Genomic DNA, 26,459 nt, shown 5'->3' with positions numbered 1-26,459 from the left:
CTGTACTTTGAAATGCATTGTATGTAATAGATTATTTGTGTTTAACGCATTCTATTTTTCATTTCGAAAATACAAACAGAATGGATGAAGAATAAAATAGATGTAAGAGAAATAATGCAGTTTTTTTTTATATTAATGACAAAGTTACCATCCCATGTTCATAAATACTGGGAATAATCTACATTAAATCTTATTCTACCAAGTTAGCTAGCATAAATCATAAAGTATGACTAGAAACACAGATAAAAAGATAGATACATATTGCAAAGGATTGAAAAATATCGTTTAAAGTTAGCATTTCAAATAGTATATGGGCGTTATAACACAATTTCATTAATAAATACAGTTTGTCATGAGTTTCAATATTGTCTGAGGCGTTATGTGAAGTATATGAGAATAATCGCTTTCTCCCTATATGTCCATCAATCAAAATTGCAAAAATAGTGAACAATAAACAATGATAAGGTGATAACGAACATTGATTAATTCGATACTTCCTATATAGAATACAAAATTAGGTATAGGGCAAAATAGGCCCGTGGACATATCAGAGGGGGGGGGGGGGGTCAAGTCCCTCGAAGGAGAAAACATCCCCTGCCGATCGAGCACATCCACTGAGAGCCCTATACATCAGATGAACGGAGTAATAGATAGCCAAAATCAGTATGTAAAGCGTTTAATAATTTGTATGATTTTATTTTCTCAGAAAGATTTCAATAAATGTTTCTATTGTTCAATTCATAGAAATAGACAACCTTTTGGAAGACCAAGACTTCAAGGAAATTAGTAAGTTGTACCAATCTATGGAAGAAATCCACGTACAAAACTAATAAAAGATACACTAGCACGTAACTTCCATTATTATTTTTTTATCATTTACTTGCCATTCGAGAATTTTCCCGTTCGCAGCTTTACTTTAAGTGCCACACATTTTGACTTGTGCGTGCCTTTTCAGGCCATAACAGTGAAAATATCAATCATGATCAATTGTAACACGAAGACTCCATTGTTAACGTCTAAGGCAGCAGTGACTAATTCCGGGCGAACAGTCACTACCTATGCCAAACTTTTACCTTCCCGGCGCAACCAGCGTCAAATTATTTCCTCCTGATAGCAAAGAGAATGTTCTTAGTACTTGACTAAAACAACTGTTACTTGTAGATAATACACATTTCTGGAAAAGATAATGCAACTATCTATAGATGGCATTGAAGAGTTTACCCAGATATATCATAAAGTAATTTTTGTAGAAACAGATGCATCTAATATTTCTTCCAAAACACGTCAGAGTACAACCTATGAGTATTGCATATTGATTTCTTTTCTTTTTTTTTTTGATAATTTTCTCTGCAGGGGTATTTATGTACATTCCATTCCCAACAGCTGTCTGCAACCACAACAGTTGTATTTATTTTTAGCTTCATAATTTTGATAGAGATTGCAAGAAAATGAAATCTAGTAAATAAATACACGTGTACATTCCACATTCAAGTCGTTGATTCTCACTTAATGCGAATAGAAAATCTAAACAAACTAGATCACATATAATAATCTGTGGAAACGCTAGTCTCGTTAAATGCTGGTATGGCGGTATTATTGTATTGTTATCTATCAAAGTCTCTTTCCAAAATAACCTCGTTTCTTATCTATTTTTATAGGTAGCGCGGATGAAGAGTCATCATCTTTGAATCCTGGAGACACAAGAATCACTAGTAAGATTTCATAACTTAAGTGAATACCTTAATCAGCATTTATATCCAGAAAGTGTTTAATAATTCTGACAAAATCTCTTAAAGAAACACATCAATTCTATTATGAGTGCATATAGGGCTGATAAAAGTCCCTGCAATAAAAATATGGAAAGTAACATATTGTAATCTTTCAACAGTCTCGATTGAAGTCAGCATTTCGCAAATTCTATGGTCGTTATAACGATCTAGTTCGTCAATACAATCTCGCATTGGGTTAAATGCTGTCTGACGTGTTTCATACCGATTGTTAAGCCGTTCTTGGCACACTGATTTGACTGCGGATAACTCCGTTTACCTGATCAGGATATGGGGCTCACGACGGGTGTGACCGGTCAACAGGGGATGCTTACTCTTCCTAGGCACCTGATCCCACCTCTGGTGTGTCCAGGGGTCCGTGTTTGCCCAACTATCTATTTTGTATTGCTTGTAGGATTTATGAGATTGATCACTGTTCGTTATCTTCACCTTTCTTAACAATTCTATAAACAATACAACATTCAGAGCAGGTTGAAATTAGGTGTAGTGAAAACATTGACTTCCGGAAACACGAGAGGTAGTATATGTGATTGAGTAATTATCCGCTATTGGCAGGTCACATTTTCAATACTTCCTACAATTTCCCATTTCACTAAATGTATCATCTGCAGATTAACAAATCAATACTTCACTGTTTTCTGTTTTCTAAGTTTACTAAATATAAATTTTGCAGTAAAAGAAATTGGTAGTATATGATAAGGTGTAAATATCGAACTAAAGTACGGAATGAAACCCTAACCCTAACCATGAAAGTACGGAATGAAAGGTGAAGATAACGAACAATCTTATAAGCAATGTTGAGAATTGAACAAACACGGATTCCTGAACATACCAGAGGTGGGATCAGGTGCCTAGGAGAAGTAAGCATCTTCTGTTGATCGGTCACACCCGCCGTGAGCTCTATATCTTGTAATACACATACACTCTTTGATTGTGGTTACTTGTTTGTATATTGTTTAATGCTAAGATGTTTAAAAGATTTTTCATTCTTATGGAGACGTCACCAACCTCGATGAAGGACTACAAAATTTAGGTCTTTCCTCGCGTTTACAGCCTTTGAGCAGGGACGGATCTTTATCGTGCCACACCTGCAGTGACACGGGTTTCGGTTTTTACGGTTTCATTAAAAATCAAAGTACTGAAAGACGGGGTCAAATTATTCAATGCATAACTTTCAGAAATGGTGCAGTTATGCTAATATGACAATTCACATGAAAACTCTCCAGACAAATACTTTAATCAGAGATAGGTCTTGAATTGCAAATTTACGTACAACTTTCTACTCGTGTTTTTGATATAAGAAAAGAAGTGTTAAAAATCGAAATTTCCTTGAAGTTTGTTCATTTTTATGGTTTTGAAGCCAAAACGAATATGTAAAGGAATGCTTGTATTGTGACCTCCTAGTCTTGTGGCCAGTTTTGTTTAATAACTATGATCCACAGCTCGATATTCTTGGTTATCATTTCGCCGAGATTGTTCCTTCCTTATTAAACCTCAATATTCTTGGTTTGTATCTTATAGTGAGGGTCATCATTTTAACTTGTGCACTTAGCTCTTCAGCTATTCATAGCTAAATCAGGTGCTGAACTCTTGTGAAAAAGCATGAATGCTATAATAAAGTAAATGAAAAAAAAATATAGATAAAGGTATGGAACAAAGTTTAATATGTCAACAGAACATAAAGATAGCATATGATAGGTTGACATATGACAATATATGTTTAATAGCTTATTTTTTATAGACCAACATAATGAAACCAAATGTTAAAGATAAAATTGATAATGGCATACTTTGGAATTGCATAATACAACCTGTCAATAACACATGTAAGGTTAAAATCAAATGGATATGTAAACACTCCAATTCTTTCTTTACTTAAGAAAATTTTCTAAACTACTGAAACTGTAAACAATAACATGTAAATTGTAAACATTGTAACAAAATGGTAACATAGTAATTTCAAATTTTTGACACACATTTGGGCTAGAAGTTTCCTATTCAATGAAAAATATTTACATCTACAGTCCAACATAAATAAACATGTCCACAAGCCAGAGAACCGTCTTCTCCAGTGAAACAATACAACATGAAATGCTGCAAATTCAGGCATTTTAGAATATTATGCATATACCAGTATCTGGAAATTAAAAATTGTAAACGCATTACTGTTGAATAGTAATAACATCGATACAGAACAGTGAACTATGATTGTGTAAAGAATATAATACTGTTGCAATGTGAGATTTTGAGTTAATGATACAAACTGATGCCTGGTCAGGGTTAAATCAATTGCAATGCTGGGTTGTCATCGCTATTTTCAGTATCACAGAAAAGGTTATAATTGGATGGACATGTAAACACTCCAAACTTGTATAAAGCAAGATATTTTTGTGAAAATGGGCAGGGTCACACAGGCAAATATCTTGGTACAAGTAGAAAGATCTTGTTACAAGAAATGCTCAAGTGCAATATGAAAGCTCAAATATTTACCATTTAGAAGTTATGACCTATGTCAATCATTTTAAAAGTAGGTCAAATGTCAAGGTCAAAAGTTTTAGTACCCACGGAAAGGTTTTTTCTCAAGGAATACTTAAATGAAATAGCAAAGCTTTAGTTCTTACTTTTCAAAAGTTATTGACAAAAAGTTTTCAAATGGGTCAAACTCCAAGTTCAAGGCCACAGGGTAAAATAAAAAAAATGTTGGTACAAACGGAAAGATCTTGTCATAAGGAATACTCATGTGAAATATTAAAGCTCTATCACTTCCTGTTCAAATTTTATTTGCAAAAAATGCATATGGCCGAGTTGCAGTTTGGAAAATTATGCACGCTTGCATTCACAAAGTAAAAACATGCACGTATTTTATATAGTTTATTAGTATGAAGCTTTGAATGCTCGCAATAGGTATTTAGTGTGATAATGACCTTGACCTGTGAATTTCAAAAGCATCATGAATCTTGAATGTCATCAGGATTTGAAGTATGATAAACATGCACCAGCAAGTACATGTATAAAAGTTAGAGGCAAGCTCAAATCCACAGTATATAGTGATAAAAAGATTGTGGCCTCAAAATAAATAAGACAAACGTCCAAAAGAACTCGCCTGTACAGTTGTCAGGGGTAATAGTGTGGTCTTGCATTAAAACTATTTTTAGCGTGCATAGAATAGATAACACGACAAACTTCGGATACATTCGCATATTATCGGTTTCTTCAGAAATAAAAAGGCCGGATGTAATCACAGTCAGAATATTTGCTCATGAAAACAACAATCGTTTCTGTTTGAAAGATAATTGAATGATAATTCAAATTAATCTAATAAATCAATGAAAAATAAAATGATTGGTTTTTTTTTTGTGCAAAATATTGATCTTATATTTTTCAAATCTGTGTACAAAATGATCAGCGAAATTTATGCACTCTTTTCTTCCACATAGATTGAATTCATGTGTTCTCGGTACGGCTTCCGTTTTGAGGCCTCGACTGACAGTAAACTAATAGACGGGGTCACGTGACCCCGTCTAAAACCCGTCCCAGACATTCAGTAGCCTCTTTCGACAACAATGGGTACTGTGGTCCTATTCTATCTCGGATCTTCACAGAAGAAAATAACCGAAATGGAACAGTGATATTAATATCAAAGGTAGTATAGCTCCGTATACCTATCGTAGAACACCCCTCTCTATAAAAGAAACACAAAGATCCACCTAACAATAAAATCATCAAAATCCGTTTCCATAAAATGGTATCAATGCTGACGTCATACTAACCTCACATTGCATCATGTTCAACATGCATTGCGACGCACTGTGCGTATTCAAAATATCTCATTATCACTGAAATAATCTACTTTATATTGGATGGTCAAGGCATAGATGTAATTATCATTATAATGCAAATCTGTGTTTCGAAATATTGCATGTGTAGCGATGACGATTGATGTCCTGATTAGAAAGGGGGTATAGAGTGTGTGTACTTACAGTCCTATTGTACCAGGATATTCTAGCACTCTTTGATTCTGGATCATATTGAAAGATGTTTTTTTTCCCTTAAGTTGTTGATTGATTGATGTTTTCCGCCACATTCAACAATTTTTATTTCAGTTATCTGGTCGCGCCCAGTTTTTGTTGGTGGAAGAGAGAACCCAGATACAATGTACCTGGGAAGAGACCACTGACCTTCCGAAAGTAAACTGTGAAACTTTCTCACTTACCGGCGTGAGCGGGATTCGAACCAGCGCCGACCAGAGCTGAGGGGCGGTGTGATTTTGAGCGCAATGCTCTAACCACTTATTGAATACACCGCGGAATATACATACAAACTTAAAGTATCTACACTCTGTACAACAATCAATTCAAAAACCCATCTGGCAAAGAAGGAAGTACGCTGAGCATACATGTATAAGTTTGGCCTAGTAAAATCAAGAAAAAAGTACCTTTTACCTATCAAAGTAATTTGGTGGAAGCACCCTCTCTTTCATTATACAAACGAAATGGCGCCAAAACATCTGGTAATAAAATAACACAATCCCGATTTTACCAGGATCGCTATCTTTAAACAAAAACTTTAAAATTTTACTTACATTTGTCAATATTTTGATATGTACACATACCAAGCGATGGTGATATCTGCGTGTATTAAATGAAATACTTCGATTAACAATAAAAAAACGGGCCTTGCATCAATCGCCTTCCTTGGGCACAAAGGGAAATTATAAAATTTCCGTAAAATTCCCCGCATCGCCCACATTACATATATGCGCGAAAAATCATCACCTAAGTAGTGTGTTACCTTTTTGTAGTACAGATATGATTTATGGAAGTATAATAGCCTTTTTATTAAATCATGTGATCATTATACATGTAATTCGGATTTTCAATTTCATCCGGTGTTTTAGTTGACTGTAAGATTATGGCTTGTTACATGAACTAACCTCGTGTGAAAGTGTTTGTAATACGACAAATATAATGTTTCTCGAGCAACAAACATCATATTTATATCAATAGCATGTAAAGTGTCTTCTAGATATGTATAACTAGGTGGGTGAACAGCAGTATGTGGAAGGACAGTTCAACCATTTACGGTTCTGGCCAGGCTTCGATAAACCGGGTAAAGAACCGAATTGGAACCAATACAAATCGATCATATTTCCACAAGTCATCTCAAAATTAAGTTTGATAAACTACCATGAACAGCGATGTTTTGGTGTATGTCCATATTAATGTTAGCATACCCCACATCAACGTTTACTTGTGGCATTTACGTTAAGAAAGGGGATATATACTTGGAAAAAGCATACACTAATTGCACTGTAATAAAATCAACAAAAACAATCCATATCTTTCATAATTATATAATCCCGTGGGATCCGGGTTAGAATAAGTCCTCAGTAGTCCCTTGCTTGTCGTAAGAGGCGACTAAATGGGGCGGTCCTTCGGTAGGACCCCCAAAACCGAGGTCCTGTATCACATCAGGTGTGGCACGATAAAGATTCCTCCCTGCTCAAAGCCCACAATCATCGAACATAGGCCTAAATTTTACAGCCTTTCACCAGCAGTGGTAACGTCTCCGTATGCGTGAAATATTCTCGAGCGGGACGTTAAACAATATTCAATAAAACATTCAATCAATCAATCAGAATTATAGACATCTTGAGATTCTGGAAATTGTAATATAACATTAACATACACAAGTATAATACTAATGTTCTGCTTCCTAAATAAGAATTAACCGATACTTATTTAACTATTGTTTTTCGATGTGATTTATATTTAAATGTGTAAATGCAATCAGGTTTTTTTTATTCAAATCAATTTCATATTGTTTTACTAATAAAGGTTTTTACTGTGCCAAAGCTACCCAGAACTATATTTGTAAAAATGACTTCACAAATCTGGCAAGATTGTGATTTGAATCTATGCCAAGTTGTTTTTCTTTTTTAAGTTACAATGTACTGGTCTTTATGCAATATTTACATTTTCAGCTGAGAGTGCTAAAAATTATTTGTACACACTATATTCATTACACATTATTAATCCACAAAGGTATAAATTCAACATAAATAATTAAAACGGAAACTATGAAAACACGGACGGAAAATAATTTCGTCTTAGCTCTTAATTATTAGAAAGGCAAAAGAAAAGAAAACCTAACCCGTAGAAAGGATAAAGGAATAAATTAATTTCAGGAAAAGTAACTTTAATGATAATAACTTGGTAAAGTTTAGTTCGATTTCAATGATAATTGTGTAACTGATGTTATACAAAAGGATGAAAGGTCCGGTTAACCCATCACATAGGAAATTACAAATAATAATTCATAAATGATTAAGAGGAAAAGGGGTTTTAACCATCCAAAACCCTCACCTTAAAGCTTTTAAGGTAAGGAGAAACTATGTTTACATGATATACCACTGGAGTCAGGATTTACGCGATGCTTGTCCGCAATGCTTACCTGTTATGTTGCAGAGCTTACTTTTCATCGTAGAAACATATGATTATAACGGAAGTGAGTTTTGTCGGAATTACCGGAACATATTCGATTGTGTTTTGGAGATGATTGTGTTCAATCGTTTCCATTCTTTTTAAAATTTCTTATTCAATACGCTACATATATTGCTAATTTCGATTTTTAAAAGAAATGTGTTAACTGTTTAAATATTTAAATGATTTACATTTATATCATAATTACGGATACCATAAAAACTTGTAAGCACCTTTTCTATTTACACTTCGTTGATGAAAATTTGAACAATGATAGAATATATAAATAATAGTACTTTATATAGAGAAGATAGCCCTATTAATAGAAGGCATTGTTCTTCCTCGGAGCCTTTCAAAATACAAACAATATTCATATAGCGATACCTACAATTAAACATGAGCATATCAAGATAGATTCCGTGATTATATAAAATGTATAACAAAGTGGTATTTATTACGAAAATGCATACATATATTTTCACCTGCATACACATGTATATAGAACATATATTTAAAAATAACGATGGCTAAATATATATTTTTCCCCATTTCTTTTAAAAACATTAAGAGAAGGTGAAAATTTTATATTTAATGGTAGCTCAATTATCAATACATGTACGCCCGAGTGTTGGAGAGCGTTTTTGAGCAAAAGTGTTCAATGCTTTGTAAACGAAGATTTTAATTCAAATCGGAACGCAGGGAATATGAATCACGAGTTTGATAAAAAAAAACAACTATCCGATATATACAAAGTCCATACCTTTAAAAGTTGTGTATAGTATAATACACGTGTGTTAATGAAATCACATTTAACCATCCTAACTTTTCTAACAAGGGTTATGAAGCTATGGCCATGGTTTGTTAAAAGCCACGTTATTTGTAAATAGGGTTTGATTATGATATTTCTATAATGTTCGTGAAAAAGAATTTTTGAGTGTGTGTCAATAACTTATTAAAAAATTGTCCAAAGCATTTTAATTAACAAGGTATATTGAACTATTTTTGTCAGTATAAGAATTGAGAAAACGTCATCAGACAAATAATAATGCGCGGCATTTCTATAGCGCATTATATATTTTGTAATTACTCTAAGCGCTTTAACAGTATAAAACGTAAAACATGATAAGATGAATCAGAGCATAAAATATAACATCCAAAAAAATAAAACAATTTAAACATTACGAATTCATGCGACAAACCAGCCTATACTTTAAAAAAGAATATATTACAAAATATGGTTATAAGATTTCATGAAAAGATATGTTTTGAGGTTTGTCTTAAAACTTTTGACAGTGCCACACGAACGGATGTCTATCGGTAAACTGTTCCATAGTGTGGTAGCTGTTACATCAAACCTTCGAAACAACCAAGCTGTAAATCTTGCAGTCGCAAAACATGCCAACTTATATCACAAAAATAAGCGTAAAATATGGATATAATTACTATACATGTACATAGAAAGTAGACACCCTACAGATTTTTAGGGCATAAAATTACCAACTTCTTTATCGTCTTCAAGGAAGAAGTCAGGAAGAAATAGATCATATACAATCAACAAAAGGCATAGACTGCCACACACAAAAATTCGGATTCATTGTAACTAATGACCAACTTGGTAAATATTTTTCTTAATGCTTGTTCTTATTTACCAAATACAAATGTATTTCGAGAACAGTATGAAACAGCGAACACATTTAACTATATTATTTTGTTTCTCCTTCTCAGAGATGAATAAAGAAGGAAAAAGCAATATGGCAGTGCCACCAGAAAACGTGCTAGCAGGTAAATACAAATTCAATACGTCTAGGAATTTTGCATTTGATGATGACTGAATGAATAACTGTACAGAAAATTTTGACGTGTAATGCAGAAATTACAAAGAGAACAGGAAGTCATCATTAGAATCCACTATTTCATATTATGTATTTCAAAACGGTGTATTTTATGGATGAATGTACCAACAGGTGCTTGCTTAATATTTTGCATACTAATTTTTAATAAAAATATAAATCAATCGCCTATTTTTACCATCCTTTTTCCTGGCTTTTACATACCCCCACTCCCCGATTTTGACAACATGTTGTTTCAGAAATGAGGAAAAAAAAAATAACATAAACATACTGAAAAAGACTTGAATTTTAATTGAATCACTTTCAAATTCTATTACTTTGTTCTGGCTGATTTTATGAGCCTATCCAATAAATAAAACTTGCATCCTCCCCCCGAAAACAACATTGTAAAAGATAAAATAGTTTGTTGTACAATTTCCCCAAACATCACCTTTTTAAATCAAACGTGCTTTTAATACAACTAGATATGTTGAAAATAACTGACCTTAAATTCAGTTTTGCACCTGTTACAATATACATTTATGTGTCACATCAAATTTCAAAGCGAACGAGTCCGGTATGGAAAAAAGTTTGCCTTATTTGGGATGAATCTATGTGAAAGTTCGTACATTTACCGATATGCTGTGGGAAAGTTTTGAAACTGAAGGGATACAGCAAAAAAGACAAATTTAAACAGAACAAATATAAACTAGGGTGAAGTTTACGACCCATAGTAAGAAGGATATTAACAGATTTATTTCATAACATATGAAATAGCTATTTTAAAAGTCTAACACAGAATTTATGCTTGGATGGAATTAAAATTCATCTCAATATTAATCTAAATGCTAAGCTATATAAATACATGTATTTAGTTTAGAAATGAACTACCAGAAGTCCTCCCTATTTAGGATTGAAGTGTTGTGGTCACTACTTGTTTGTTAGTCAACAAATGATAAATCAAACACAAGATGTTTGACTTCTTGACTTAATAAGATCATGAATTATCTTTGTTTTATTGATACCACGCTCCCTGTACAGACACATACTCGGTATTATACGTGAATACGTGTACATGTGCGTTAATGACGTTTTGCCACGGGGGGAGGTATGTAAACCACGTGTTTTCTTTTCATTCTCTACCCATAGGTGTCACTGCTCGCTAACACCTCTGCCAATGGCAAAATTTCAAAAATTCTTGTAAAACGCTTTGTAAATTTTTATACAAACGTATATCTTAGTTCGCTTAATCAATTTATTATGCAAAATTTTAAGAGTTGTTTTATCACTTGTAAACACTATTCAAATTGTTGATTTTAATCAAAATGAATCATGTCCCAGCGATTGTTGACGTTAATTTACCTAATCAATTTAATTCTTAAATTCCGTTCCGTTCTGTTTTCCGTTCCGTGTTTTAATAACACCCTATCCGATGGTCCGTGTTTGAGCAACTCCCTATTTTGTATTACTTATAGGAGTTATCTTCACCTTTCATATAATAAACATGGCTCATTCTGAAATACTTGATGATGCTAAATAAATCAAGTTTGTTGATTATGAAGAGCTCTGCAAATTCTGTACTGTGAAATGTGTATAGATAATTCATTAAAAAGTATCCCAATGAGATAAGGAAATGTTGAAAATGAATAAACATGGACTCTTTTTATGCATTTTTGGGTGGACGTTCTACAGGAATCGAGAAAGAAGTAACAATCCTAAATGGGAACAAGAAAGAAGGTAAGAAATTCGGTAAGACCCCTACCTTGGAGTTAGGAGTATGTCGAATACCTCTCATATATTGCTTTTTCATTCAGTAACTGATTGAGTTTGTTAAAGATAAGGTTTGTAAAGCACCAAAGAATCACAACGATCGTATCGTATCTTAGAATTATTTTTCTCATCAACGACAATGAAAATCACTTTATCTTTAATATATATTTATCATTAATATCTATTTCAAACTACATATCAAATTATAAAACTTGTTAACAATCTTATTTATTTCTAAATATTGAATTTAGCATTTGATTCAGTAAAAAAGATACATCATTTGCATTATGTATATTGTTTTTGATGCGTTTCTTACCGTTGATCTACAATTCCACATGTTGAACTGTTTGGAAACTATAATCATGTAATTACTCAATTCTAATTCTGTTTTCTGCATCAGCTGAATGATTGATTTGAAATTTGATGTTCTGTTCGTTTTTCAATTGATAATATCGCAATATTTTGAACATTTTTCTTAAAAAGGTATTTTGGATGGACGTTCTACAGGAATCAAGAAAGAAGTAACAATAGCAAATGAGGATCAGAAAGAAGGTAAACAATTTTGTAAGATCCCTACCCCGAAGTTAGAAAAACACAATGGCAAAATCCTTGATGACCAGTATATGGATTTAAGTAGATTTTTGAACGGAGAACTGTATACATTTATAATCCCCGTTTACCCATTCGTTGATGATTCTGAAAGTAATATTATTGAAATCGTACTTTTTATCAATTGATTAGCTAATATATTCTAATAACGAAACTAAGGATTATCTTTTATGAGATTCACCAATTTCTTGCTTAATGTCTTTTCATTGATACATATATTATTGGCCTTTACCTAAAGATGGAATTTCAGAGTTCGAAGGAGGAACAACTCATCAAGGAAGACGACACAGAGAAACAGGATGATGGTAGAACTTATTTAATTTAGGAATGTATAGGTCTAGTTATAAAGATGTGTTATGAGAAGTCACTGTTATTTTCACTTTTCTAAAGATATTGAGGATCTTGAAATGAGTTGACCAATCTTAATATTTCCCGAGTCTTGCCGAGGGAAATATTTAATCCCGGCAACATATCTTGAAAACGCTAAACTAATAATTGGTGGGGGTTAAGGTATATATTGACAGAAACTAACGCATGTTTGTACATGTACCAGCTCTCGGCATTGAATATGTAAATAAGTTCAATTCATAGTGAATGACAATGCAAATGTGAACGCACTGTGAACGAATAGAAAATAGAAAAATAGAACGTTTCAGGGACTGTAGTAAATTAATAAACGAACACACGAATAACTTGGGAAAATCGATGTTTCATGTAATGTACCTAGACAAAGCGTGATCTACCTTCCATTATGTTCAGAGGTACGGCTTTGTCTTATTCGCAATTTTGTACTTATTATAGGATGTATGAGATTGGTCACCGTTTTTATATCCTTTTTCCTCCTCTTAAAGTATAGTGTATTGTAGTGAGGAAAAGTGGAGATAATGAAGATGCTTCGTCCAAATCAAATACGAGACATGATATGAGTGTAGAAGAACAAATTACACGTGACAAGAGAAAGGCTACAGAAGAAGTTGACACTTTACAAGGTATTAAGATGTCAAATTGTTTCTAATTTGCTAAAATGAAAACGATGGACAAATTCATTTAAGGAGAAACGTCAGACTCATAAATTCTGAAAAACATATAAAATTTGAAATCACAAATCTTGCCTGAATTTAACAGCATCAGCACGTAGGACAGAAGAAACTATGCCTGACGGGAGAAGAACCGCAACAGAAGTAGCTGGAACTATAGAAGGTATAACACTGTAACTCTGTCGAACGCATACATTTCGTTAGAAATTTGTAACTGCTTTGATTATAATGATAAGATATTCCTTCAGATATGTAGATTCGAGGTAATATAATCCCACACAAAACAATTCTTTATCATTTTATAGACATATTATATGGTCGTTATAACGATCTAGCACTGCATGAAAAAATAACTTTACAAAACTTTACTTCGGAAGTAATTCTCCTAAAGGTGAACCAAAAATCAAGGTTACCTTTGCGTCAACTTTACTTTAATTAAAGAAGCAATGGTTATCTTTAAGTAAGTTTACGCGAAATTAAACCTATAAAGATCACCTTTAAACTCCTTTACTTTCAACATTTGGCTAAAGATGACCTTTTACGATTTACTTCGCATTAAATATATTCTTTAAGTTCCTTTACTTCTAACAAATTAAAAAAAAATGTAGCGAAAAGGGGGGGGGGGGGGGGCTCTTAATCTGCCATTGTTAGCACATTAAAAATTAGTTTTAACAAAAGGCATAGTGCTTCAGATATTGACTTTTTGTACAAACAAAAATGTTTATGGATTGGAGATCTTAAATGTTATATGTAGATATATATTGTATATATTTAACTTGAACACATCAGATCAGAAAACAATGAACAGATTTTCTCCCATGCCCCACAAAAACATATTTTGAAGTGAGATGAGATAAACACAACATAGGAGCTTGCAAATCTTTTCATCGCTTAAAGGGTTTTGTTCTAGAACTTGTGTAAATTATTATATTGTCTTCCGAGGTTGGATATCACCTATGGAGCACATTCCTTATTTACATAGTTTTCGATTATATTGTCTCCATTCAGTTTTGGCCTCATATTTTAATCGGAAGATCTAATTTCCATACTGAGGGTATATCCAAAGATTGTTTTCCTTGGTTATCACAGCAAAACCATTTGCAATTGTAAATTGAAATATAATGAATAAATTGTTCGTTCCTTGCACTTTCAAATTCATTTCATGATGTACAACACTTTTCTTTAAATTAATATACTTTTTAATTACAAAATAAATAAAAAAAAAACTGCTTCCTGTACATAATAAATACCATCCTAATGTAACACTTTACAGTCAATAAATAATAAGTACAAAAATACTTATAAGATCAGGAAAATAAACACTTCAAATTAGATTGAAAACGTATACATTGCAAGAATATTATCACCCTTCCTGAATAGTATTTGCTATGCAAACATTTTTCTGTAATGTGCAGACTAAAATGATCATAGAGTGTATGTATGTATAGATGTAGACCTATGTGTCCGGTTTCACAAGTAATATGCAGACTTATGTAATCAGATAGTGGTGTACATACATACAAATATATGTAGACCTATGTGTCCGGCTTCACACATCAGCTGCATGTGCCCGACTTCACCAGTTTTTGTAATGTGCAGACTGATGTAATCATATAGTGGATGTACATACATGTATATGTAGACCTATGTGTCCGGCTTCACACATCAGCTGCATGTGCCCGACTTCACAAGTTTTTGTAATGTGCAGACTGATGTAGTCAAATAGTGGATGTACATACATGTATATGTAGACCTATGTGTCCGGCTTCACACATCAGCTGCATGTGCCCGACTTCACAAGTTGTTGTAATGTGCAGACTGATGTAATCAAATAGTTGATGTACATACATGTATGTGTAGACCAATGCGTCCGGTTTCACACATCAGCTGCATATGCCCGACTTCACAAGTTTTTGTAATGTGCAGACTGATGTAATCAAATAGTGGATGTACATGCATGTATATGTAGACCTATGTGTCCGGCTTCACACATCAGCTGCATGTGCCCGACTTCACAAGTTTTTGTAATGTGCAGACTGATGTAGTCAAATAGTGGATGTACATGCATGTATATGTAGACCTATGTGTCCGGCTTCACACATCAGCTGCATGTGCCCGACTTCACAAGTTTTTGTAATGAGCAGACTTGGGTAGTCAAATTGTGTCTGTATATATCCAGATCAACATATGTGTCCGGCTTCATATCATGCATATCAAGGTCACAAGAATCTTTCACGTGGTATAACAACGATTGTGTTAATTCCTTGAAAGTTCTCAAAAGCATATACAAATTTGGATTTTATTCTTTGAATGGGAATAAAACTAGCAGGTCCTTCACATCCATACATATTGGCCTTCCAAACTTCAACTGGTTTACCAAAATAATTTCAAACTGTTTCGTTTACTTTGCATAACCATTTCACCCTGGCAAGGCAATGGACATGTGATTTTCCTTCAATGAGAATATTATGCAATACTATTTTTTCAACTTGACCAGGCCTGGGTTTGAGGTTCATGTTCTCAAATGAAGATATCTGTCCATTATCACGATATCAATGTGCAATTATCATGGAGGATTGGTTGCTTCGTCACTCTTTGCAGTGTTACTGCCTCTGCACTTCACAACGCATCTTGTGGAGTAGGTCTGGGTCTTCCTTATTGCTTTTGTCTTCCTCTCTAGGTGCCAGTGCTTCCAGTGGTCCAATGTAACGAAACTTGCACGGTTCACAGTTCATAGTTCACATCACAATCCTCAAGTCTTTCAACATCCTGGAAATCTAGTGCCTGTTTTGACAGTGTCTTCTCCAATTTTCGTGCATCACAGCTTTGAACTCTCTCGTACTTCTTCTTTGTTGATAAAGTTATTGATGGATCTTGTTCCACAGGTCCTAACTAAGAGAGGGTGCCCAGTCAGGTTTTAAATAGTCTTGTCATAGAGTTCAGCCTTTGTTCCTGAAACATGAATTACAATATAATGCTATATCAATCTACTTAAATGATACATATATTTCATTAAGAATATAATAGGTGACTCCCGGCCTTTAAATTGAACCTGACAGGCAGCGAAATTAAGGGGAAATACTCGCTAAATGCGAGTTAAAAATTGAAATTGCGAGTGAAAAATCACAAGCGATTGCAACTTTTTGTGAGTGAAAAAACCCGGATGATTTTTTTTCGGATTTCCTCGGTTTATTGGCTGTACTTTGAAGTTTACAATAATTTTGTCTTGTGCGTAGAAACGCTTTACAAAATGAATATACAAGTATTGAAAAGTAAACGTGGATCGAATAAATAGCTAAGGCCAAGGTCATCTCAGTCAGTGATGTCGAAGATGGCCTACTTCATGCATACTTCGGGCGTCTCAGAGACATCTGATTTAAGTAGCAAGCATGTTGATCTCGTCCGTGTTTACATGAAACAACACATGAAAGTGTTGGTGTCACCGCTTCACGCGATGTCCTTCTGTAGTCTATAGTCAAACACTTAGAGTTCGCGGTTTTTTTTTTCAACTAGAATTTTTTAGATGAAATTTCCAAACGTTTTGAACATATAGTGTGAATTGACGCAAACAGTCTTTAAGATTTCAAACCACATGATGTTGTAAATAGGTGGTAGATCTCTGGACATCGAGTTCGCTGCACAAGTGTACCCTAAGACCCTCACCATACACCGATGATACTTGTATGTTGTCTGATATTCATTAAATTTTAAATGAAAGAATTCTCAATATTATTTTTATTATTGCACTTTACAGAAGATTTTAAAAGATTTTCCCTATCTTTTGATATAGATACATGCTTGTTTTCTTAAATTCCTGTAAAACAACAATCGACTGAAAAATGCTAGTAAAAGCTCAATTTTGCTAGTTGGAAAATAATCCACTAGCTAAAATTTGCTAGTAGTGAAAAAAATTCATTTCGATCCCTGCCTGATCAAAGCATGACCATTACAAAATATGTGCATGCATGAAGCTGCGCTCGCTCAGACGGTACTAGCAGCATCAACATATTAAAATAAGACAAACAATTTTTGATTTATTATAAATTAACAAAATATATAACCTAATTAAAACTATTACCTGAAACGAAGTGATCTGAACAGACTTTAAAATGACGTTTCTCGGGTTGAAATCTGATCTGTTGATCCGCGTCAGCCAAAGTGTTCTCCTCTCAGCTGACAACTCTTCCGTCTGCTTTCCTTGATGTTTTACAATTTTAGGAATGTCATAAAAGCGTCTGTTTTCATCTCCACTCACTGACCGGTTGTTACAACCCCACACAACACAAGTATTAACCATATCCTTGCTGAAACTTGAATAACCCTCTCTTGTTTACGCTTCCACGCTTCAATCTGTTGCCCTACAATATGGCCGCCGAGTGCATTATGGGTATAATCGTGACGTCAAAGATCAACAGATCGTATTACTCCATCTCAAGGCGCGGCTAGTTTCTTTGTTTTACACAGAGTTTAAAATGGACTTGGACCCAAGGCTTTTTAACATTTGCCGATGGATTGGATTCAGAGGCGACAGATTTAGAGGTTCAGGATGAAAGTTTACATCTTCATTTTTCATCAGGAGGCGAATCAGAGCAAGAATCTGTGTTATCAGCAACACCCAAGACAAAGGTTTGATCATGTTTACATAGATTTCTTTTCTTACATAGACCTATGAATTTTTTTGTTGTTGTTGTAATTCTAGATCTAGGCCTATAGTTGTTTTATCTTTTACTTTAACAACATAACACCCCAACACCCAACACCCCCCACCTATACACTGTATCAGTCACTTTGATTAAACATTGTATTTGTGCACAGGTACATGCATGTAATATACATATACATGCGCGGATCTAGAAGGGGGAGGGGTCCGGAACCCCCCCCCCCCCCCCCTGGAATTTGCAAAGATAAAAAATATTACAATATAACGATTTATAAGAAAAATGAGTTGACTGTTATTATATTATAAATATGTTTTTGTGAAAAGGTTCGACCCCCCCCCCCCCCGGAAAAAAAATTCTGGATCCGCGCCTGCATATACATATATATGCTATATCTACTTCCTTGATCTCACTTTTTCTGAATTATTATAGTTACATGTATATGTTGGGAGGGGGGTCTGGCATCTTCTGATTGCAAACTTGAGTCGTAAAAGATGCTGACTTTTACAGTCAGTTTAATTTGTAATATATTAGTGTGATTAGAGCAGATTATTTTTTATGATTTGGCTTCCAATTTTTACTTTCAGAATTTTTAGATTAAATTCTATGGTTTGTAAATAGATATTTGGTTTTTAAAATGGATGTATTATATTTATCAAGATCCATATGTGCATTGTGTACAACTGCAACACATTCATGAGGAAATGGCATTCAATAATACAATTTTTGATATCAGATATATTAGGCAAAAACAATGAAATTGTAATTGATATATATTGCAAGTAGTGTGTCTGACTGACTGATTAAACGTGCATGTATTTATGAAGTTTGATATATCATCCATATAAAAATTGTGTAGGTTATTGTACTAACTTAAGACATTATCTTTAAGTAGTTTATTATAGGCATTAACTTTTAGTAGTTTTAGACAGAAATTTGGCTATTTTTCTGCATTTGTTTAATTTCCACATGTAATTTCCTTTTTGTACAAAGTAAGGAATCGGTTATGTTTTACACTATTGTTTTCTTCTCGTTTAGAAAAGAACAGCCACATCATTGCAATCTACAGCTTTAAGGAAATCTCCTAGAAAACCTGCCAAAGACAGGCTCTATGAAACCCTGCAGCTTTCTTGATGCGACTCTGGAGATGAAGATGAACCCCAACATGATCCTCCAGCACAAAAGGGTAAGAGTCAATTTTCAATGCAGTTCCAATGCTTTAATAAATATTATAAATTGTATGCCTTTTTGACTATAGTCTATATAATTTAATATTGTGTCTGTCCTTCCATGTGTGAAATTGTTGAAAATGTGTAAAATCACCTATACGAAACATACACATAACCAATTCCAGAGGAATATGAATTTAGAATACTCTTTCGGTTCTTTGCCAGAAAAAGAAAAGTATTGAGTGTACAACAGCAGTCTGAAGGTCTCCAAGAAAACATTTGAAGGACAAGAGTGCATCATGGATGAGGCATCTCTCCCCATCAGAATTAGATTACTCAAATTACCTCCCTGTTTCCCATATATATATATCATTATTGTTTTCTCTTTCATTCAGAGTGCAGTGAAGGACTCTTATTTAAATGGTCAACAGACGGATTTGAAATGGAACTATGATACAGCAAAAGGTATTTTTGCATACATATATAATGAGACAATATTTCTTGCAAATGTTGAATTTATAAATGCTTTGTCAGTTTTTTTGTTATTATGAATTAATGAAATTACTTGTAAGGCCATCACACACTGTGCACATGAATGCATTGGTTAGGACATTCGTGTGGGTCTCTTCACATCTTTGTTTTGTTTTGAAATAATGGATGTTCCTGAAAACATTCTCCAAACAATAAACCAGATTTGCAGTCCATAAATGTATAAATAAATCATTAACCAATGTTAATTGTGCAAATCTAGTAAACATATTTCAAAATATTAAATTAAAAAAATAACCCAGCTGAATTACTTTGAATTTTATACACTAATTAATTTTTGGGGTAAAAGTTTAACTCCCAGGAGTACATTAACTACTTTAAAGTAATTTGTAACCAAGTAACAATCTTGTTATTTTGTAGATTCATGGAATGAAAAAAATGTACCACTGACATTATTTATGAGAAACGTTGTACAAGGGATTGCGCCAGATGAAAGAATTGATGTCATAGATGGTACTAATGAAAATGTTGTTATAAATGTTGCTAAATCTAACAGATTTCAATTTATATTTAATCTGAAAAGCATTACATTATGGTTCAACAGTTATTACCAATGAGAAAGCAAACGTTGATTATAAGTTTATTTATTTGTCCTAATTTAGAATTAAAAAGAGGTACTGTGAGCAATGCTCACTAAGAATACCCCCCGCTTACCCCAATCTCCCAAAGGGTGTTGGTAATAGGTATAAACTACCTCTTTTCTGAGTGTAAAAACCAAATGGCATGACAAACCAAACCATGCATATTGCTACTTCGATGTCCAGTGCGCATGACCTTTGACCTTTTGACCCCAAAATCGACAGGGAACATCTTCATCCCATGGGTAGTCCATATGTATGATATGGTGACTGTAGGTGGAAAGGATAACACTTTAGAGCCCGGAAACCATATTGCTAGTTCGATGTCCAGTGTGCTTGACCTTTGACCCCAAAATCGATAGAGAACATCTTCATCCCATGGGTAGTCCATATATATGATATGGTGACGGTAGGTGGAAAGGATAATGCTTTAGAGCCCGGAAACCATTGCGTCTACAGACGGACGGACGGACGGACAGACAGACGGACAACCCGATTCCAGTATACCCCCACAACTTGTTGCGGGGGGTATAATTACAAAGAAATCGTAGGTTGGACTAAGGCTATAATTAGTTATTTTGAAACATATTTACATTATTTTGTGCAAGATCTTTTATTCAGCATCTTTTATTTTCTAGCTGCCATTAAAAGATAGTTTACATCCAAAAAGGAGGCAAACAATAGACACAATAAGAATAAAGAAGAGTTAAATAAAAAGAGGCAAGCAACATATGAAAGAAAGAAAGAGGTAAACTTGAAATTCAATTTAGCTCAGTAATCATACAGTATTACTTAAAGCTCATCTTAGAACATTATTATTGATTTTGATGACACTGGATGAAGATTATCGAAATGGTTTAGGTCACTTGAGGAAAGAAAAGGAAGTTGATGAAAGGGTGTCTATATGAGTACTTGATTGTGTGCCCATGTATTTAAAAATATATTCAAAACAAATGTTTCATTGAAGTGATTTGGGTAAATATGGAAGGTAACTGCAATTATTTTTTTCCTTTAATTTAAAACATATCTTTTTGGACAGAAATTGAAGAGGAGACTTGTTGCGGTAGAGAAGAAGACGGGATGGACCGAGGAGAAGAAAAAGAAAGTTAGAACATTTTTCCAGCTACCATATGCTCACAAATATATGAGCAGTGATGAGGAGGGAGATGCTGGTTTTGTGTCCCATCCATATTCCTGGGAGAGTGAGGAATTGCAGAAAGTTAAAGGAAGTCTGGACAAAAAATATTTAGAGACATGTCCTCCACGTAGCAGAAGGTTATTGTCCAAAAAAGTAGGGGGTCTCTAAGAGAAGAAGAGCCTCCTAAATTGAACATTATTCATGCATGGACTTTAAACATGTTAATTGCATGTTAAAATATGTTCTTAACATATAATATTTATTTCATTTTTTGACTATGTGATGCATATGCAATTTCTTTTTTGTAACACCACTTTTTCATTTGTACACATATTTAGTCTTTGAATCTGAAGTGCCACAGGGATCTGTATTGAGACCATTGTTGTTTATATATATATGTGTGTTAATGATATTGCAGATATACAGATTATTTGCGGATGAAAGTTCTCTGCAGCAGTCATTCAAATCTGTTAAATTTTTCGAAGACAATTTCAATTATGATCTTTAGGTTCAGAAAATGACCTTTGTAGTTCAATTCTTTTAAAACAAAATTTGATACCATTGATACAATAAGAATTGTTCAAATTAAGCATAAATTTACACAAAATTCAAGATAATGCATTCTATCATAAAATATATCAAAAATATTTTGTTATGCATCGCAGCATGTTTGAAATATCAATGATTTATTGTGTACAATTTGTTTTATATTGTTATACATGTCCATGTATATTAACCACCGTTATTGCGGTATATAATCATACATTTGTGAAAAATAGAAATTAATAAATTGACTATTGATATTTAAATATGCAGTTTTTGTTATCTCAACAGATCATTTAAAACGTGATTCTACAAGAAATGTCTTGTACTAAGATATGAACTCCTCATTCACAATATATACTTTTGTATAAAGAAATTTATTGCAATTTGATAAAATCTGAAAAGGGGAGTATACAGATTTCCATATTAATGGTAAAAATTACACACCTTTAAATTTGATTAAATATGCTCTTTATTAAAAATTACTTAAATTAAAGTCATTGGTAAATACGACCTTTTACTTTTTGTAAACATAAATTTACTCTCGTAAATATTATATTTAAGTTCTTGTAAATTCATTGAAAAAGACAACCTTTAAATTTTTGTAAAGTTGCATTTACTTGAGCAAATATGGTCTTTAATTTTTTCGTAAAGGTATTGTAAATTGGGCCATTACAAAAATTTACTTCCCAGTAAAGGTAATTAAAGACCATATTTACCATCTTTTTCTTATTTAAGTAAATGTGATTAAATACACTTAAAGCTATTGTAAATAAAGTATTTACAATATCTTTACTCCCTTTGTAAAGGCAGTTTGCCAGTACAACCTAATATGTTGTCTGACATGTTCATGCCGATTGTTAGGCCGTTCTTGGGACACTGATTTTGACTACGTATAACTCGACAGGGGATGTTTACTCCTCCTAGGCACCTGATCCGTATTTGCCCAACTCTATATTTTGTATTGCTTACAGGAGTTATGAAATTGATCATTTTTCGTTATATTCACCTTTCATGGAACAAATACCATAGTTTGTTATCTTTTACTTTTTCACTTTTTAAAAATATTTCGACATAATTGCTGCAACAGGATTTCATATTTTGAAGAAGCGTACAATGTATCCCAAACTATTTACTGACAAGACACAAAGCAAGTTACAGAGGAATATATCGGAACTTTTTTGAGAAGGAAAACAGTCATTGGTCGTGTTTTGATAGCAAATTAGGAGAAAGAAAACAGTTTCTACTGCAGTTACATTGTTTATAAATATAATAGTGATGTCAAAACAGATGAAAATGCTTTAGAAAACAATTACGCTAAAACATCATTTACATGTGTTTCTTGTATGTTTTATCCCCGAGACACAAAAAAATAAGTGTATATTACACAAGTCATGCAAAGATTCAATTTCCCCATGCTTTCTTTTGTACTGATATTGTTCTTTCTTTGTCGACGTTGACCAAGCTATTGTCGATAAGGACTCTGTAATCAGAAGCCATTTCACAAAAATAATTACCACGCATGAACCAACTTATGTTTAGATAACAAGTGGACCCAGCTTAACCTCGTGCTTACCATAACGCGGGTACGTTAATGCAGATTATAAAAATCTTGCTTTGATAAAATCCCCGAAACAATGTGACGTCACTATTGAAATAAGTATATCGACAAGTAGCGCTCTTTATATATCTAATTCCGATTTTATTTTCATGTAAGTTTATTTGTGCATAAAATAAATCATACATGCAGCTACTAAGATGATAGGATCTAAAAGAAATGTGAAATGTTATATTATGTCTGTTCAATATGACAATAAACTGATGACCTCATAACTCTTCATCAACTGACGATGACACGTGTAAAGAATTTGTTAACTGTGTCATGTAAATATATCGTCGATATGTGGAGTATTTCAAATATTATCCAAGGGATAGCAGCTGTTTTATAGACTATGTATGTTTACCGTTAACATCGCCAGTTACATAACTGATTCAGTCATGGTGTTGTGTGTTAATTTTTCATTGTTTAAGGTACATTCGTGATCTATTCATAACAAGCATGTACTGACGTCATACGGACGCGCATATTTGTTATGTTGTTATAATACAAAGTTTTCTCATGTAAACACTCAAAGTAGTTTTATAAAGTTAGTAGCTCTCTCCCTCTATGTAGGACATAATTTAGAAATTGTGCAGTTTACCTGCATTAATGGAGTATACCCTGCAGTGACATACCCGCGAACAATGATCAATCTCATAACTCCTTTTAGCAATACAATGTAGATAGTTGGGCAAACACGAACCCCTGGACACACCAGACGTGGGATAAGGTGCCTAGGAGGAGTAAGCATCCCCCTTTGAGGGTTAAAACTGATAAAACAACATCATGCAATCTCAATAAAATGATCGATCTAGATACACTGTTCGTTATCTTCACCTTGCATACACGCTATAAACACATCTTGATGACAGGGGGAACAGATGCACCCATTGCATTATATTAGTGGACACGTATTTTGATATCTAAACTGCCCTCTCCTTTTCAAGTCCTTTTCCCTGACGGAAGGTCGATGTTATCCGAAACTTTCCATTTTTTCCGTAGTGGTGTACTTGTATGTATATCGTTTGTTTAAACCCATCATAACATGTCGACTTGAAAACGAGTATTAATAACCGAAAGTTGGTGGTCAGAATGTAACATTTAAACCTAAAGTAGACAGAGACACGAGGTTTGGAGATAATATAACTTGAAACTTGACTTATAGGCGTTTTGAATTGCATAACAATTACATGCATATGTTGTAGTTGGAAATATGGATGAGGAAAGCACAAACTATAGCAGTCATAAACAACCTACACGTGACGAGAATACAGATGGGAACACAGAAGTTAAAACTACTGAAAGTGTTTGTGTTACCGGAGTCTCTGGGAGTAAGCGGAATTTTACAATGAATATATCATAATGAATACGTTATGCTGAATGTAAGTTAAAACTTCACACTATATGGACCCAGTTATCATGAAACACCCGCCATTATAAATGTAATATAGTAAGGCTTTCATTATGTAAACGATATCTACTTTCGTATTAACGGGTTATCTTCCTTTCAAAGAAAATTGGGTGTAGAAACTGATGCCAATCGTAAAATCCAAAGAACGAGGTATTGGGAAGCAGCTACGGAACAAAAATGATGTTGTGTTGAATGTCTTAGATTTCGCTGGTCAAGGTGCATATTATGCCTCACACCAGACACACATGCGCAAAGACGCAATTTATATAATTGTTTTCGACGTTTCGGGGGACTTAGCCGGGAGAAGGGGAGACGAAGAGTCTACGTTGTCTTCGGATAACAAAACACATCTTTGTGACAGACCTGATACATCATTCTCATGCTGGACTCAACAGGGCAAGTATTACATAACTTTGGCACATTTTAACATACATTTCTGTATGTTCCTAACGCAGGGAATTCATGAAAGAACATTTACTTTCTGTAGTTTGAACAAACTCCAGAACTTCCGTACAGTATACTTTGTTCTATCGGCAAATTTGTGAGAGTAGTTTTATCATAGAAGTGGGTAAGGGTAATACAACTCAACAAAGAAACAAATGAAAACGTAAACATAAAGTACAGTGATCAATCCCATAAACCTGGAAAAAATATACCACACTAACCCCAACTGATAAGTAATATCAAATTCAGTTTGCGATTTGGGCAAACAGACCCATGGGTATACCAAGTGGATCAGGTGCAAGCGCGGGAAATCGCAATACTCATAAATGATATTGCATGGAGGTTGGACTTTTAATGCATGTTTGAATTGTTGCACAAGAATTGAATAAACGGTATTTTTAATTCAAATGAATTTGAATAGATGTTTGCATAATTGCGTGTATTAGTTATATTTATTAAAATCACACACAGTAAATAAACTTGATTATTCGGAAGTCACTTGGAGCTTCAAATTAAATATTCCTTCTGTGACATAAATTATCTGTCTCCGTATTGAAAATTAGATAATGATATTTGAACAGAGACAAAGTGATCGGTCGTTCATAATTTTAGAATATGAAGCTCAATATTTTGAATATGTTTAAAATAGACGTTTTTGTTTATTGCGATACTTTCAGCGCAACTTCTGCATACACGTGGTTTCTTCTCGTGAAACGCAGCAGTCAAACCCCTAATGCACTATATCAATGTAAAACTTATACGGTACCAATTTTGATTCACCAGATGCACATTTCGACAAATAATGTATCTTCAGTGATGCTCAACCGAAATGTTTGAAATCCGAAATAACTATAA

The 26,459-nt window shown here is 33.7% G+C and overlaps 1 protein-coding gene, 1 long non-coding RNA gene and 1 pseudogene across 2 annotated transcripts; all 3 read left to right on the top strand.

Annotated features, from left to right (window-relative positions):
• The first annotated feature begins 742 nt into the window (after positions 1-742).
• On the top strand, positions 743-12,385 carry LOC125666267 (uncharacterized). The gene is made up of 6 exons (XR_008799102.1): positions 743-786; positions 1,659-1,712; positions 9,789-9,884; positions 9,995-10,051; positions 11,791-11,835; positions 12,352-12,385. It is a non-coding gene; the product is annotated as an uncharacterized LOC125666267 (long non-coding RNA).
• A 225-nt stretch (positions 12,386-12,610) lies between these two features.
• On the top strand, positions 12,611-25,550 carry LOC130046309 (uncharacterized). The gene is made up of 5 exons (XM_048899473.2): positions 12,611-12,782; positions 13,344-13,466; positions 13,603-13,677; positions 24,955-25,080; positions 25,263-25,550. Exons 1-5 carry the CDS (start codon positions 12,716-12,718, stop codon positions 25,274-25,276), a joined length of 405 nt encoding a protein of 134 aa, XP_048755430.2. The 5' UTR covers positions 12,611-12,715; the 3' UTR covers positions 25,277-25,550.
• Positions 18,522-22,334, top strand: LOC125666258 (uncharacterized; annotated as a pseudogene).
• Positions 25,551-26,459: the final 909 nt, after the last annotated feature.

Source organism: Ostrea edulis, chromosome 10 (assembly GCF_947568905.1).
Source record: "Ostrea edulis chromosome 10, xbOstEdul1.1, whole genome shotgun sequence".
Taxonomy (NCBI): domain Eukaryota; kingdom Metazoa; phylum Mollusca; class Bivalvia; order Ostreida; family Ostreidae; genus Ostrea; species Ostrea edulis.
The sequence above is the reverse complement of the archived record's forward strand: the minus strand, read 5'-3'. Positions and strand labels throughout refer to the sequence as shown.

Coding starts and splice junctions, on each gene's coding strand:
- LOC130046309 (XM_048899473.2), top strand. CDS start 12,716: ATGGAATTTCAGAGTTCGAAGGAGGAACAACTCATCAAGGAAGACGAC. Junction 12,783..13,343: donor CACAGAGAAACAGGATGATG/GTAGAACTTATT, acceptor AGTGTATTGTAG/TGAGGAAAAGTGGAGATAAT. Junction 13,467..13,602: donor AGAAGTTGACACTTTACAAG/GTATTAAGATGT, acceptor TGAATTTAACAG/CATCAGCACGTAGGACAGAA.